At 36.4% G+C, this 17,142-nt stretch overlaps 1 protein-coding gene across 2 annotated transcripts in view; it reads right to left on the bottom strand.

The window, feature by feature from the left end:
- Positions 1–17,142, bottom strand: part of XIRP2 (xin actin binding repeat containing 2) — a 69,072-nt gene that overhangs the window by 20,468 nt on the left and 31,462 nt on the right. For both annotated transcript variants that reach the window (XM_036857609.1, XM_036857610.1), the window contains one exon: positions 201–311. In XM_036857609.1, the coding sequence (XP_036713504.1) occupies positions 201–311 (111 nt within the window). The remainder of the gene's footprint in view (positions 1–200; positions 312–17,142) is intronic.

Raw genomic sequence — 17,142 nt, 5'->3', positions numbered from 1 at the left:
GACACCTAAAGTGCACCTATATTTTTAGGGTGTTCATTTTATTTTTCAAAGAATATCAACCCCAAAGTAGGGAAAGAGACACTGATGTGTATTGATATTAAATACATAAAGGACAATAAAAGCAACTGTTTATAACAAGGTCAGAATTTCCACATAGTTCTGCAAACTGTGTGGAAAGTGTTGTCTTTCTAAATAGTTACCATTTCTGTTCCAAGAACATCAATTTTGTGTGCTTTGTAAGTTTCTTGTTCATTTCTTTCCATTTCCTGGCTGTGTCCTGCAATGTCGACCTGGCTGCTACGGATTACCTCCTGAAAATGAAGGGATGAATGAATGAATGAATGGACAATGCCTTAAGAAAATTCTGAAAATTTTAACTTTTATTTTATTAATTCAATTTCAGTGACAGACACTTCTGAAAAAAAAAAAAAACTGTTTCCTCAGTATATTAGTTTACTTGGCTATTGTAACAATTACCACAAAGTTAATATCTTACAGTTCTGTAGGTCAGAAGCCCTGAATGGGTCTTACTGGGTGTTGGCAGGTGTCAGAAGGCATGCATTCCTTTCTGCAGGCTCTAGGAGAGAATCCATTCTCTTGCCTCTTGCAGTTCTAGAGACTGCCCACTTTCATTGGCTCATGGCCCCCCTCCTCTATCAAGTTGAACTTTTTCTCACTCTGCCACCTCTCTGATTTTCTCTTGTGATCCCTTCTTTCACTTTTAAGGACCACTGTGATTACACTGGACTAATCCAGAGTATTCAGGATTATCTCCCTGTCAAAAGGTCAGCTACTTAGCAGCTCTAATTTCATCTGCAACCTTAATTCTTCTTTGCCATGTAACTTAACATATTCACGAATTCTGAGGATTAAGACATAGATATCTTCAGAAGCCATTATTCTGCCTACTACCCTTAGAAAGGAACAAATGTTAATGAGGCAACTCATACCCAATATGGCAAAGACGAATCTCAAAAAGAAAATGAAAACCCTTGATGAAAAAGAAATATATTTTGTTGTTTATAAGCCAGATTTTCATTCTACAGAAAGACATTCCCATCTTCAAGGTGGCCTTCTGGTTTGATGACACATCCAGAGTTCAATTGAAGAATATAACCATTAAATATAACCAATATAAATAGGCCATATTATGCTAGTGTGTCTCTATCTTCACACATGGCGCTACTTTTGATTTTGGTTAAGTTAGCACAGTGATCCTGGCTGAACTGGAGGGTTGAAACTCCTATTAATTTTTGTGATTCAGCCTTGCTGTTACTACAGAATGTGATCTGACACAAGTATATGATTGATTGATTGACTGATTGATATGGTGAAGCAGCTGGCATACTGCTAAAAATCTTAACATCAAAAAATAAGGACATAGACAGATGACTCTCCAAGAACACACCTATTTGAACGCCTTTGAAGTTGGGATTTCATTTTACGCTTGATATCTACATGACTAACAAATACTGTTTTTGAGATGGGATTTTAAAATTTTTGTCTTAGTAGAGAATAGTCAAGTGAGCAAAGGGGCATTATTACTATTAATCAAATAGGAGCACTAACTTTTTTTTTTTTTTAAAAACATGGAGTTAAATAGTTCTAAGGGATCAAATTCTAGAGCTTTAAACCAAGAATAAGTTTAAAGTTAACTCATGAGATCTTGACTTGTGATTTTTTTTCTTGCTAGTGGACTTGTAGTGTCTGGATTACCCCCACGGGTATCTGGTATACAGGGTTAAAGTTCTGATTAACCAAGTGGCAGTCAGACATTTGCTTAGAGATATACAGTATTATCTGATCTTACTACACTATCTAGGAAGGAGAATTAAGACAAAAAATTGATACCCACCCAAAAGTCCTTCAGAGAATTGAAGCCAAAATGTAGGTTTGCACTTTAAAATGTAGATTACATTTCATTGGGTGTGTTAATTAACTAGATGGGAGGAATCCTTTCACAGTGTGTATGTCTATCAAATTATCACTATGTACACTTTAAATATCTTATAATTTTTTCAATTATACCTCAATAAAGCTGAAAAAATATAAATTATATCTCATTAAATTAAAGGCCGGTGTAATCTTTTCCTAAGCAGATGGGTTTTTAGCCCTAGTTAATGATCCACATATATCAATAGATATTTATTAACATGCTTGACACATAGTTTATGCTAAGGAAAAGTTTACTTAACGAATGAATGAATAAAATAGCAAATTTCCATTAATAAATGAACTTCATTCAACCTTCTATTTGCCTGAGAATGTCCTAGAACCTGGGGTTAGAAGAATGAACAAAATGTGTACTTTACTTTTTCAAGAGGGGGTATAGAAAATAAACAATTCATATTCTTTCCTTTAAGTTCAAAAAATCATAATTCTATATAATAAAAAGTTTTGCGTAATCAAGTTTTATTTAAGGGTATTAATAACATTAGGCTGGAGGGAACAATAACTGTCATTGAAGACCACAGATAGAAAAAAATGCATGGGCACAAATAACAACTCTTTGCATAGTAACTGTTTACAACTATGGCAAGTCTTTCCATCTATAGGAATATAATGGGGATATTCTATGGCTTTCTTATGACACACCGAGAAATAGGAAGTACTGATTAAACAGACAGTGAAAGAGCAAAGGACATGGGAACCTGACCAGTACCAAGATCCTTATTGAAGGGCACAATGATCATTACTATAGAATCACGTCTCTGCCTAGAGGCCCAGATGACAAGCTGTGGCCCACAGACAAGCTTATTTGACCCACTCAATGTTTTTAAAGTTTTGAACTAATTAAAACCTACAAAAAAATCAAGATTTCTGCTTATGTTTGAAAATTTTGAAGATCTGGCAATATGCCATATTCCAACATGGCAGTGGCTTGCTGGAACAAAGTAGTGGCCACCTGTCTTAGTTGGGGCATATACTTTTCAGTTGGTCACTGTTCCCATCACTCACTAATATAGTATTTAACACCAAGTTGACATTTTTAAAACAACCTGCCTATCATCTTTAAATATATTTTCTTGTGGGAGATGACACAACATAAACAGTAGAAGGATACATAACTTTAGTTTAAAGTTATAAGTTTCTACTTCAGCACTATGTGCTATTACTAAATACAACTGTAATTGCTACACTAGTTTGGTATGTCAGTATCAATGCATCAATTTTACTGCCCTCTGTTTTCTGCAGTTTACATAACGTCTGTCTTAAAATATTCCAAGATTTTGTTTCCATCATTTACTGTGTTTCATATTATGCAACTAGTAGAGTTGGATTTTAAATCTGACTTTCATTCTTCCCAATTGCTGGTGTCTATAGAGTGAAGGGTTAGATAAAAGGATGGATCATAATAATGCTCAGGAAGAAATCAAATTACACAAATAAAATGTAATGAAGAATTCCGGCCAGAATACCATATGCAAATTCACATGAAACAGTTCATGAAATTGGTACTTAAAAATTAAATTCAAATATAGATTGGGCTGCAAGAAGAAAAATGCAGTTTTGTTCACAGGTGGATTAACCAAAGTCAGGAATGGGGATAGTACTCACTCCCTCCTTTATATTAGATATGCTATAATCTTGGGTAAGTTACTAAATCACACTTCAACTCTTTTTTTAAATCTCATTCATCCATGAAAAGAAACACAGATGATATACGTGGTCTAATTTTGGAATCTAAAGGAGAAAATGTGGCATGATCACAAAATGTTATAATATTTGCATAGCTCACGCCAATCTGATATCAGCTCATAGATTAGTCAAGTATATTACAAAAGCCTCTCATGGGTGTACGCTTCTCCTAAGGAGATTTCTCCAGCACAGGAAAGAGTTCACACTCTGCCTACCCAACTTGCCACTGTTATTATCATTACAGGAAAAGACATTGTACATTTCCGCTGATAAAAATGCAAACTCATGCTAGCATAATGAGTAAGGAAAGAAAAGGACAGACTTTTTATGGTGACTCACTATTATTGTGACTCTTAGAAGTATACCCAGTAGGAAAAAGTGTGATGGAAGACTGGCAGAAGAGTAGATGATAACTGCCTCACTAGAGTGGAAAAAACAGCTCATGCTCAATGCCAGTAATTCAGCAATTTTACCCGTCACTAACCTCATTCTTAATAAAACTAGGAAGGGTTATGATGTATTAATGTTATATGCATCATTGTCAAACAGACAGAAGCAATACCAAAAATGTGCTATTTATGTTAGCAAAAATGTCAGCTGATTCAAGGTTTGAAAGAATAATCAGTTCTTTCTTTTAAGTGATGAGCATAAAAATTTGTGGTTGATATATTGTGTTTGTCTAGATTTTGATATGTTTGAATTCAAACATGTTTTCTTTTTGCCCTGAGTTTTCTCTTTACGTTTTAAAATTTTACTTTAAAACTTTACAGTATAAAATTTGACATCCCTAGCATTGGAGCTTCAAGTTAGGGCTTTTCCTCATTCACTATACACTTCTGAGTCTTGGCTCAAAAATTATTTTCTATTTGAAACCTTTCCCGACTTCTCTATACAGAGTTCCCTATTACTGCTTCTTTTATCGTATTCCTGTATGGTCAGTACACATCTCTATTATCTACCTATCCATTTCACATTCATTACTTGATAATACGACCCTTTCCTTTAACTGAATTCATGCATCCTCAAATCCCAATATTTAGCTTCCTGGTAGAGAGTAGATGCCCCCCAAAATATCAAGGAGTGAATAGTAATATTATGAGCAAATAGTCAATAGTAATATCATGAGCAAATAGTCACTTTTTTCCCAGGAGTGTGAACATTTTATGATTTTATAAAAATCTAATTTAAAAATTAAAATTCTATTTTTTCCCCACATAATCCTATGATTTTATTTTTTGGTATTTTGGCTGACAATCTTTGACACTGAACATTTTATGACTTGTAGGTGGAGTTACTGAAGCTGATGCATATAACAATAACATGTCAATCACTGACAAAGTATATGCAGAAGAGGTCTCTTGATAACATTGCAAGTGATCAGAACATTTATGGAAGAATATGGGCAGTGCTGTGACGCTGTGAAGAGCAGTTGACATCATCAGAGGGAGGAGAAGCCTGTACCAAGAAACCAAAAAATACACGAAGGTAATAAACACATACAAAACGGTAAAGAACATTGGAAAATAGGAAAATTTATTTTCAGGTGGTCTTTTTATAAAAAGATGTTCATGGTGCTAAAAAAAAAAAAACTAGTCTGTATGTTCTTTTTTTAGTGAATTGTTATTATTCATTGAGTTTGTGAATCTGATGTATTGCCAAGCATCATGTAGAAATAGCAGTAGAAATGTGTTGAGCAGAATTTCTATGACATCAAAAAATTAAGTTGAGGTATTTATGATGACAATAAAAGACAATACTTTATCCTTATTTTTAATATCAAGGGAAAAGAAGAATCAAGGCAAATGTAAGTCATGATTCTTCATATAACGCAATATATTTGGAAGTGAAGACTACAATTTTACTTGGTTCAGTAGTAATGCTGCCTGAAGCTATGAGTGTGTCCTAGTTGGACTGTTGGATCCTAAGAGACTGATGATGCAAAACATTCAGAAAAAAAATTAAGATAGTAACTTTTTCCTTTGAAATCACTGCATCCCTAAATGTGAGTGATCGTATATAGCTTCACTTATACATTTATTTATTCAACCAATAGCTACTGAGCACCAACTATCTCTATAGCATTTTGCTAGGCATTGTCAGTACTGTTTTAGTAAAAGTTTTATCTACCAACCTATCTACATATCAATCATCTGTCTATTCATCTATCTCTATATCTGTGCAATATATAAAAATATGTACAGGATTTCCCTGGTGGTCCAGCGGTTAAGACTCTGTGCTCCCAATGCCTGGGTTAGATCCCTGGTCAGGGAACTAGATCCCGCATGCTGCAACTAAGCGCCTGCATTCCACAGCTAAAAAGATCCTACACGCCGCAACAAAGACCCAGTGCAGCCAAATTAATTAATTAATTAATTTTTAAAAATGTACATACATATCTAATGGAATAAAAATGGCTCACTTAGCTTGAAATTCTCTTGAGACAAGATTTGTAATATATACACATGCATGAATTATGCAGGTTTGTTGTATAAATCTCTGAGAGAAGCACTATCATTCAATTAATTTCAGCTCTTTCTGCACTCAAAACAATTATGCTTTGGTCATATTTAGCTATAAAGAGCAAAACTTCTAAATTTTTAATAAAAATACTTAATTTGAAAGTAGGAATATTTGACTTCAAAGAGGGAGGTTTATGAATAAGTAATGCCAGCTTTCACTACTAAAACTTTGTCCTCTACTTTCCCCAAAGTGTTATTTATAGAGCCATATCCCAGCGTCCAAAAATGCTGAAGGTACATTAAAAGAACATGTAAAAGATGTACTCTCAACTGGGCCATCAAACATATTAGTAATATAAACAACAATACTTATTTGACAAACTAAAAAGAACAGGATACATAAAAACATTCAATTTTCAGTAAAGGACACCTTCTAGAAGTTTTATGTAGATGTATGATTTTTATACACACACACACACACACACACACACACATACATGTATACAAGATTTCAATCTAACACAGACGTAAGGCATCTTAAAACAAAAAAGGCACTTGGATATAAATAAACATAAAAGTACAATAAAAGGGGCTAAAACTTAGTCTCAAGAAGCAGTGAAATTACAAAAAAAAGCTTGCAAAAAGAATGAAAAAAATTTAAAGAAAAAGAAAACCAGGGGTAACATATATCTTACATTAATTAATGCAAACCAAAAGAGAGAAACAGAAGAATTCTACCTTTTTATTATTACCCCTCTTCACCAATATCCAACTGATTTATAAGCTCTTCCAATTCTATCTTTAATTATCTTTTGAGTCAATGCCTTCTTTACCCTAGAACTTCTGACCCATTTAAGTCCTCATGTATTTAATCTGCTATTTCAGTAGTCTCCTAACTTACCTTCTTCAGTCTAACCTCGACACCAATTTTTTTTTTTTTTAATTTATTTTTGGCTGTGTTGGGTCTTCGTTTCTGTGCGAGGGCTTTCTCTAGTTGCAGCGAGCGGGGGCCACTCTTCATCGCGGTGCGCGGGCCTCTTACCGTCGTGGCCTCTCTTGTTGCGGAGCACAGGCTCCAGACGCACAGGCTCAGTAGCTGTGGCTCACGGGTCTAGTTGCTCCGTGGCATGTGGGATCTTCCCAGACCAGGGCTCGAACCCGTGTCCCCTGCATTAGTAGGCAGATTCTCAACCACTGAGCCACCAGGGAAGCCCCTCGACACTATTTATATCAATACTATACAACTAGAAAAAAATGTTTCTTAAATGCATATCTATTCATATTACTCCCCTATTTGTTTCTTCAATGGTTTTTGATTGCCTTAGAATAAAGTAAAAATTCTTTATTATAGCATATAAGTTTTTCTCTTATACAGCCTTTGGCTACATCTCCAGCTTCATGACTCAATTGTGCCTCACTATATTCACAAATACACTATTTTACCTTTTGCATAAGTTGTTCCTTTCACCTAGAATGTAATTCTGGATTTATAAAAAATTATTTTAAGTCTCAGCTGAAGCATCCTCCACCCTCAGATTCCCCTCCTTGACCATCCTTCATCCAGAGTAAAGTTTATCACAACCTCCTTGTGTCCCAACAAACCTCATTTATATTTTCCATGATAGAATCTACCATATTGCCCTTGTAATTATTTGTTATATGTGTTTCTCTCTGATAGAGTGAGCTTCTTGAGGGCAAAATAATATCATACTCATCATTGAATCTTTTGTGCTTGACATATGCTGAGTGCTTAATGACTATCAGCTGAATAAAAAAAAATAAGGCACAGACTCTGGAGTCAGCTTTCCTGAGTTAGGATCACATTTGCTCACTTTCTTGGGCAAGTTACTTAGATCTTCCATGGTTCATTTCTTGCCAAAAAAAAGTAGGGGAGGTGGGGCTTCCCTGGTGGCACAGTGGTTGGGAGTCTGCCTGCCAATGCAGGGGACACGGGTTCGAGCCCTGGTCTGGGAGGATCCCACATGCCACGGAGCAACTAGGCCCGTTGAGCCACAGCTGCTGAGCCTGCGCGTCTGGAGCCTGTGCTCCGCAACAAGAGAGGCCGCGATAGTGAGAGGCCCGCGCGCCACGATGAAGAGTGGCCCCCGCTTGCCGCAACTAGAGAAAAGCCCTCGCACAGAAACGAAGACCCAACACAGCCAAAAATAAATAAATAAAAATAATATAAAAAAAAAAAAGTAGGGGGCAGGCAGCTAAAAATAAATAAATAAAAATAATATTAAAAAAAAAAAAGTAGGGGACAGGCAGCTAAAAATAATGCCTATCTCAGAAGGTTATTGTGAGGAGAAAGTCAGTTGACATATGTGAAAACCTGGCTCATAAGTGCTACATTAGTATTTGCTATCTTTGATTAACATATTCATTGCACACTTACTCTGCATCAGCTATTTTCCTAGTAACTTGGGATACATAGTAAACAAGGCAAAAAAAAAAAAAGATTGAAGGAAAGTAGATTGTCTGTGGTTATGTCAATAAATTTTGCCATGAAATTTTTCATTGTAGAATTAAGCCCAGAAACGAAAGAAAAAACGTTTCAATGTGTACATTTTTTCAACCAGAGAAGTAGTGGATTTGGGGGATTTTTCAACGAGAAGCAAAAAGGTGCCTATGCATAACTCTTCTAAGTCATTCTGGCCCCTAGGACATGGACATTTCTATAGAGGCATGGCCAGAGAGTGGCTTTCTGATCACCTATCCAGTTTTTCTCTGGTTCATCGTTCATGAACTGGTACCCAGTGGAGAGTCAGTTCACAGTGATTTAATCTACTATTATACAATTCTTCTCACACTTGACTCTTTCCTAAAAGGTCCTGTTGTGTGCCTCTCATCTAGATGGTAAAATAAGAATGTTAAGATTTGTAATTTATATATTGTTTTATCAGTCACAGCTCTCAGTGTCAAGCATCAGAGTCTAACTGATTTAAATAGGACAGGTACTTTGTTAAAGAGACATTTCATAGCAGAAGTATATTTCACAGAATCTCCAAGAATAAGACTCCAGAAATATACTTATTCTCACAGAATAAGACTTGGAGGTTTTGTAGCCAGGAACAGTGCTGAAAAATGCTGCAGAACCTTCTGGAGAAGGCACCCTTGCTGCTGACATTGGACACACTCATTGCCAAAGCCGTTGATACTATATAACAGATATTGCTTCTAGAATGGCTCTTTCTTGAAAATTGATTGTAGCTAATCTCCGCCACCAGCCATCACCAAAACTGATTCTGCATAGTCCCTGCTTCTCATGCCATTTCATTACTTCTTTATGCAAAGACTGAGTTGGAGGTGTCTGATTGGTCCAGTCTAGTTCACAAGCTTGGGTCCTAGATACCAGGAGGGCCAGGAGAGTGAGTGTATGGTATTTGCAGCTTCTCCTAGTGGAGGCTGGTTTTGCCTCATGGGGTGGTGGAGTCCCCAAGTACAGGAGGTTCAGATGTCCAAAAGAATGAAAAGTGCACATTACCTCTCCTAAGAAAGTATTATTTGTCAATACGGAGGTCTTATTAACCAAACAGAAACCAGTTAAAAACACAAGAAAAGGAATGCCACTCATTTTTGACAACACATAACATAGTAGAGAATGCTACTCATGTCCTATGATGAAATTGATTTGGGCTTAATTCTTGGCAATATATGTTCCATGCAACATTACAAGTTCCTTTAGGAAGACTGAGACAGTACAATTTGCCTGCTAATAGGGTCATGAAGAGTTCCTGTTTTACAAACCTGCCTCCTTCTTTCACTGTCCCTCTGAGCCTTTATGGTCATCAGTCTTGCTCACTGGGAGGAATACATTTTAAATCCTTATATAAAATCCAAGAAGAAGGAAAAAGCACCATAAAACAGATTTGGCTCTGATGTAAGCATTCCAAGATAATCCATGCAAACAAAGCATTTCAGGATAATTATTAATTATGACTACAAATTAATTACTCTGATCATTTGGGTTTTCTTCACAATGAGGAAAAATCAGGAAAAATAAAAGGGTAATTAGTTGCAATTTCACTGGTGAATGTATCTATTAGTAAAATGGGGACTGGAAAGAGATTGAAGTAGAGACAGGAATGTTGGGTTATGGGCTGGAGTTTGTCATCAATTCAAGTGAGAAATCAGGTAAGTAAATCACAGCTAATTTCAGTCTCACTTAGAATCCTCATTTGTAATCTGTTGGGGTAGAGAGTAGGGAAGCATTGAAGGAGATAGATAGAAGGAGCTACCATTGATTGAGTGCTGTTATGTGTCAGGAAATATACAAGGCCCTTCACACTTTATAACATCTAATTTCTTAAGAATTTTACCATTTTTAAATTCTACATGTTGATTACCCATGGACTTAACCAGGAAAAGGAGTTGAAGGGAAAATGCTGTGCAAAATTTGAAAATTCCAAACATATACCATGAATATAGAGATTAACAAGAATTCAATCAACCAGTTGTTTTGAGTCAATGCTTTTAACACCTAAAAGCAATAAGTGATGTGCTCAACGTGCACTTGTGATGTACCTAAAGTGCATTTAAAGTAGGGACAAGAAAGAAGGAGAGTTATTCTCAACTAGCTAAGTATGCTGAAGAACTGCACTGAAATGCCTTCAAAGAATCTAAAAATTAACAATCATGTGCTGTAATTTTTATTGTATATTCATTTTTTTGAAAAAAATCACTGGGTCTTTTACCCTAATATGCTTTTCACCAGTATATCAGGTAATCACACAGTTTTCTTTATTTCTTTTAGGGTTGTTGATTCAGTGAACCATCTTTTCTATCAGTATAATATCAGTCATCAAGTGCAAAGATTTCAAGAAATATAAAAATCAATGTCAGAGGTTAGAAGGGTCTCAAAATTGAAACAAGGTTCTTACTAAAAAGGATAAAGCACGATTTGCTTTAAGTAGATGCTTAATTAGTTTCATTTTGCCTAAAAATATACATCTACAGCTTATAAAAATTGAGCCATTTAACTCCTATAGATTTATAGAAACAAATCAGATGAAATGAAATTTAAGGACATACCCTTTGATCTGTACTGGATTTTCTCCCAATTACACTTATCAGTTCCAGGGCACTGTAAAGGATACGGTACCCACCCACTTGCTGAAGACTCATGACTGAAGATCAAGTTGGTTCTATAAGAATGCATCAGAGCGGATGAGATTCAAACAGGCTTTGCTAAGGAGTTATCACTAAACTTATTTAGGAGTTATCTTTAAAACTTATTTCAAGTATAGTGGTCTATGAAACAGTAAAGGATAAATACTTGATCATGTATCTCAAAATTATAAGAAGAGAAATAATACTGAGCATAGGTGCCAAACACAGAGCCTATGATCATTATATTTAAGTAATTTAACCTGTATTTTGTGTGACATGATATTGTCTGTCTCACCACTACTCTTACAGGAGGAAATCAACATATTTGCATCTGATTCTGATATAGAAAAAGTAGCTCTGTATGTAAGCATCTATAATTCTCTCATCGGTATTTTTTTTCACACTCCCTCCTCCCCACAAATTATTGCTTTTCTTTCTCTATTTTCTGTACCCAGACTAGATGGTACACTCTCATTATCATAATCCCCTCTCTAGTAATGAAAGGCCTGGAAAAAATAAAGACAGGAAAGAAAAGCAACTGAGGAAAAAAAGGAAAACTATTTTTGATCCTCTAAAAGAAAAACAAAACACAGAAAATAAGATTGGGGGGAATTTGTTGTTATTTTTAGAATAGTGATACAAAATGCTTCTGATAAAAGGCTCACAAACTGAACCCCAGCCTAAAGTACTGACTTCATCGAAGCACCCTAAACCTCCCCAAACAGTTCTACACACTTCGCAATATGATGAATTGCAGGATCCAAGGGAGGCATTTCAAATGCCATAGCAGGATGACGTCTCTAGAACACCCTGGTATTTACCCAAGGATAAGGAAGATGAATTGAGCACTTCTCCCCCTATTGGTGTCCATCTAGTGGCTGGTATATGATGTGCCCTGTCCTCCTGATGGGGTTAGAAATGAAGTAGTCTCCTAAAAAGCTGTTTCTTGGACCATGCTGGGTAGATCACTCAGGATAGATAGGGATAAAGAACAAGGACAAGAAAAAGCTGTTAGAAGGAGATGTAATCTTACTCTGGGTTCTGTGATGTTGAGATTTGCAAAGAAGCTGGAAAAAATGAAGGATTTCTTAAACATATCTCTGTAAGAGCATGGTGCTAAGGACAGAATCTCTTAATGCCTCTTCCTTTGCTCAGGCCTTGTGTTCTTCCAGTTTTTTTTAGCATGATAATTCATTTGTAATTATGCAAACTAATAAATAAATGAACACCCAAAAGAATGGACAAGCTTGACTCAATCCAATCATTTTCAGAGATCCATGAAAACAGGTTTATTCTGAGAAATATCAGACCCAGAAGCAGCAGAAAGAGCTAATAATATCCTCTGATGTCAAGTGCTTACAGAAAACACCCGTTTTATAAAAGTAATCATGTGGAAAAAACATTTTGCAGATTTTACTAAGCTCTGCAAACAAAATGATTGTGTAATGTTAAGGGTTTCCTTTGTTGTTATAATTTTCCTTGCTCCTCACAAACTAGCAAAATCTCAGAACTTAAAATTCTATATCTTGCCATTCTATTATAAAATTTAAAAAGAAAGTAAATTTAATTAGTATATTATAAGATATTGTCTATATACTTGAGAATTCTATTAAGCATAATTATACTAAGAGCACAGTTATAATTCTAAACTAATAGGAGACCAGATTGAAGAAGGGGCTATACAAATGTATTTTTTTTTCTTTTCCAACTTTCCCTAAATATCCACTCCCTCCCATAAAAGAAGACATAAAATTTGATTATGTCAAAACATCTGTGTTTTACATGTTTATCAACATCAAAAACTTTTTCAGATCACCTGCTGAAGCTCTAAGAACATGAAACTCTGTGCTCTCACTTTGTGTCTTTGAGGAAAGGGTCTAGGTGACACTCTCTCAAAAACCATAGGCCCTGTGATAAGAACAATACCCCTCCTTTTCTCCCAATTCCTTTCACTTTAAAGGAGTGAAGGGTATATCTGTATGTATACTTGTCTTCTGTAAATGAAACTGAAAATGGATTCTATAAGAACAAATAGGTTTCAGAAACAGAAAACTCACAGTACCATTAAGAAAAAGAGAAACTTTGATAGTAATACTCCAATAATTGGGGTAAATGTTACTACTACAAATTTTATTTTGGAGAATAAGATGAATCATAGAAAAGCAACCAATTCAAGGTTTTTTGAAAGCATTGAATCTTGCAACTCAGTTTTACTTATGAGTATTTGTACCATTCACTGAGGCCCTGACTGCCTGAGAAAATGTGCCGGGGGCCCCCCTTCCTCTGGTAATGTTTCTAAACCCCTCCAAGCCACCAGGTAGATTAGTTTGTTTGCTCATTTTCAGCACAGTAAAGGAACCCAGGGAGAATGCACACATTGGATGGACTATACTGTTTCATCAAGAAGATAGAGTTTCCACACAAGACCCAGGCAAATGCTTTGTGGGTGTCTTCACAGTGTGGGGTTGGAATGTGTTTCCCTTTATAATGATGCACTGGAATGGCCTGCAGTGATGTCCCAGGGGAGGGAGGTGTGAATCCCTCTGTGCACTAGCATCTACCAACAGATTCTGCAAAAGAAGCTGAAATTGGAAGTTGCAAAGGAACCATGACTGAGACTTTATGGTCACACCTCAGTAGACAGTTAGCAATTACCATCTACTTCATTTGGGGACAGCAGAAGTTGAGAGTTATAGTGTGTGGCTCTAAAGTAATGTGATTAATGCCAGTAGATCACATAAGACAGTCTTATAGTGCTTTATGGGCACACCTTGTATCCCAGAGGGAGTCCACATATTCGTTTAGCTGTGTAACGAGCCAAATGTCTATGGGCATGTTACTACATGATTTAATAAGGTTTATCACTTTATAATCGTCTTACGTCTTTCAGAAATTAATATTATATTTATAGAAATATCAAAGGTACAAACTCAAGAGACATTAGGTATCCAGATTGTATAATCCTATGAAATGAGAGTTTTTTAATGAAAGATGGCAATATTAATGAGTTAAATCTCAGTTTTAATTAATTATTGGCATATCAGTGGAGCTTAAGCTAATAAATTCATTATTTTTAGTTTATTTTTATTCTAATTGGTTTATTTTAAATGCTTTGATATATATTTCTTTAGTTCACTTATATCACTCCATTATCTAGTTTTTAAAAAATATTTGAATATATCTTTGTATAGATGCAAAAAAACCCCCCACTATTTTAATACAGTCTGCCATTAACAAGGGAGTTAACTGGGCTTGGAGGTACCAGTAAATCGGTCGTTCGGCTGATTGACATTTATTATATTCACCACGATTTTTTTAAGCCCTTGATTTCTCTATTCTCAGCAGCCCCTGTTCTATTCTTTGCAGTAGGCATCTCAAGAGAAGTCTCAATAGAAATAGAAGGGCCTTGGTATCAGAGTGAAGAATGAGGTGGGCAGTGGAGAAGCCTCAGATGAGAAACTAAGAGGGGAGTGGTCATCTCTGGGGTAACAAATCCTGGCTCAAGCTTGCACTGCCATGCTCATTGCTGCACATCAGAATCCCCGGGAGGGCTATAAAATTCCCTGATCCCTGACCACATGCCAGGACAATTAAACCAGAATGACCTGGGCTGCCCGAGGAGTTCCAGTGTGTGACCTGAGGACCACCTTACTGAGAGCCTAGGAGACTTAGATGACAAGCGCTCCCACTGAGATTTCATGTCAATTCTAAATCCTTATCCACTCAGAGAAAAGGTAGGAGGAGACATGTCAGGAGCTCTGAAGAGGTCTTGCTTCAGGTCCAGATGTAGAAACCAGCAGACAGAGGACTTATTGAAACCCACTCCTACTACATTCCTGTACCCCAACCCAGGGAGGCCTGGGGTAGAAGCATGTAATAGGCGCTCCGTAAGTACTGGAAGCCCCATTTCTAGACAAACCAGGCATATACGGGCTTTATGGAAGCAGGAGAAGAATTAGTGGTTTGTTGGGGCTGGTAGAAAAAGGCTTTCATCCTGAGAAATACACATTTTCACAGAGTTTAGTTTGTGTTTTTGCTTTTGTTTTCCTCATAGTTGGGAAAAGCAGTACTAAATGCAGTTAATTGGCTTTGCATCTTGAGCAAGGAAATTTTTTTACCAAATATAATTCTTTTCCATTCAACTTCTGTAGGAAAAAATGTGGGATTCCACCAAGACCTAGAGCTATAGGAAGGTGGACACGGGTAGGAAGAGAGGAGACAGATGGAGACTGGGTAGCAGGAGGTCACCAGTTGCAAAGCATGTACAGGGATGTTAATTTTAAACTAATCTTTAATTGCCTAATGAGCTTCTAGGAAATGATTCTGTCTCCCCAGGCTAGAAAACTGAAAAAAAAGTTAAGGTGTGAGGCACAGAACAATGCCATCCTTCTTTATCATCTTACCTATACGTAAAATGTTTATGAATCGTAGTCTACTTTGAGAATAATTACCACTGGATTATGCTTTAGTGGCAACACTACTAATGATAATAGCTGGTGTTTGCTCAACATTTAATATCTGCCAGGCATTCTAGTAAGAATTTTACATGAACTGTCTCATTTTATTCTTAACACACCTGTTACTTCATCCTCATTTCACAGAATAGGTTATGTGGTTAACTCAGGGAATTCTAACCTGGGCTGTCCAACTCTGGAGCCAATAGGCCTAACCATTAGTCTAAACTGCCTCATTTTGGGTGGGGTTACTTTAGTTATAATAGTCATTTTAAAACCGTGCACACAACTAAAATACTTTTCAAGACACAATTTTGGTCACAACCTTGTGTGCTGATAGAGATCTAGGTTAGATTGGGGTTGTTAATAGCAATCTAGGCCCTTGAAAAATCGTGCATGTGGCAGAAAGCTAAAGGTAGGTTTAAAACATTTACGTGAGAAATGCTTTGCAATGTGGACGTTTAGCTGATAAAATATGTTTATTTTGCTAGAAAATAATTATGGGTCACCTTTAAAGAGTCTAAAACACACAGATGTCAGATTATATCTGTCACAACCTGTCAAAAATATTTTCTATCAGCCTAAAATTGTCCAGAGGTTGTTCCAAATCCACATAATCCTACAGAGTGCTAATGTTTACATGAGGATTTTTGCAACAGCAGATGTATGCGGAAAGATACATACTGTCTTGCAGCTCCCTACTGGTCCCCATCAGACTTGGAGGCAGGGAGTGAAGGTCAGGAATACTTTAGACTCCTGACATAGATTCAGTGCAGCCATTTTCACATGAAAGCAACTACCTAAGCGCTGTATCGCACTGATTACTTACCAGACTTTTGGGGGCCCATCTGCTCTTCCCTACTTAAGCCACTTAAAATGAAAAAGAAAAAACAAAAACAAAAAAAAACAACTCCAGAATAGAAGAGGCTTCTAGGACTTCACGATTAATACGCAAGGAGCTACTCAGTACTGTGTAAATAAAAGAGAAAGAAAACGAAGAGGAAATAAGCATGAGAGGATGAAAATCAAACCCTGGATGTGAGACTATGGCACAAAGAAGGAACGTCTTAAGACTGCTAATGGGTCCAAGGTTTGTTTTTTGGAGGAGTGGAAATGTTCTAAAACTAGATCGTGGTGACACTGCACAACTTTGTGAATATATTAAACAGACATTGAATTGTACACTTAAAATGGGTGAGTTCTATGGTATGCAAATTATCTCAATAAAGCTGTTAAAAAAGAAGAAAGAGAGGAAGAAAATCTTAAAAAAAAAACAACAACCCAGAAACCATGGAAAGGGTGAGTGAAAATCAACTCTGAAAAGAGACAATGGCCATTTCATACCAACAACATCTGCTCCAGCATACTTCAAGACACCCTTTTAAGGATGAGGGGATGGGTTATTGTTTTTTTGTTTTTCCCAAAGGGAGCCTGCTGTACTGAGTGGATTAAAAATATCCCTCTTAAATGGTCCTTTCCAT

Source organism: Balaenoptera musculus, chromosome 7 (assembly GCF_009873245.2).
Source record: "Balaenoptera musculus isolate JJ_BM4_2016_0621 chromosome 7, mBalMus1.pri.v3, whole genome shotgun sequence".
Classification (NCBI taxonomy): domain Eukaryota; kingdom Metazoa; phylum Chordata; class Mammalia; order Artiodactyla; family Balaenopteridae; genus Balaenoptera; species Balaenoptera musculus.
The sequence above is the reverse complement of the archived record's forward strand: the minus strand, read 5'-3'. Positions and strand labels throughout refer to the sequence as shown.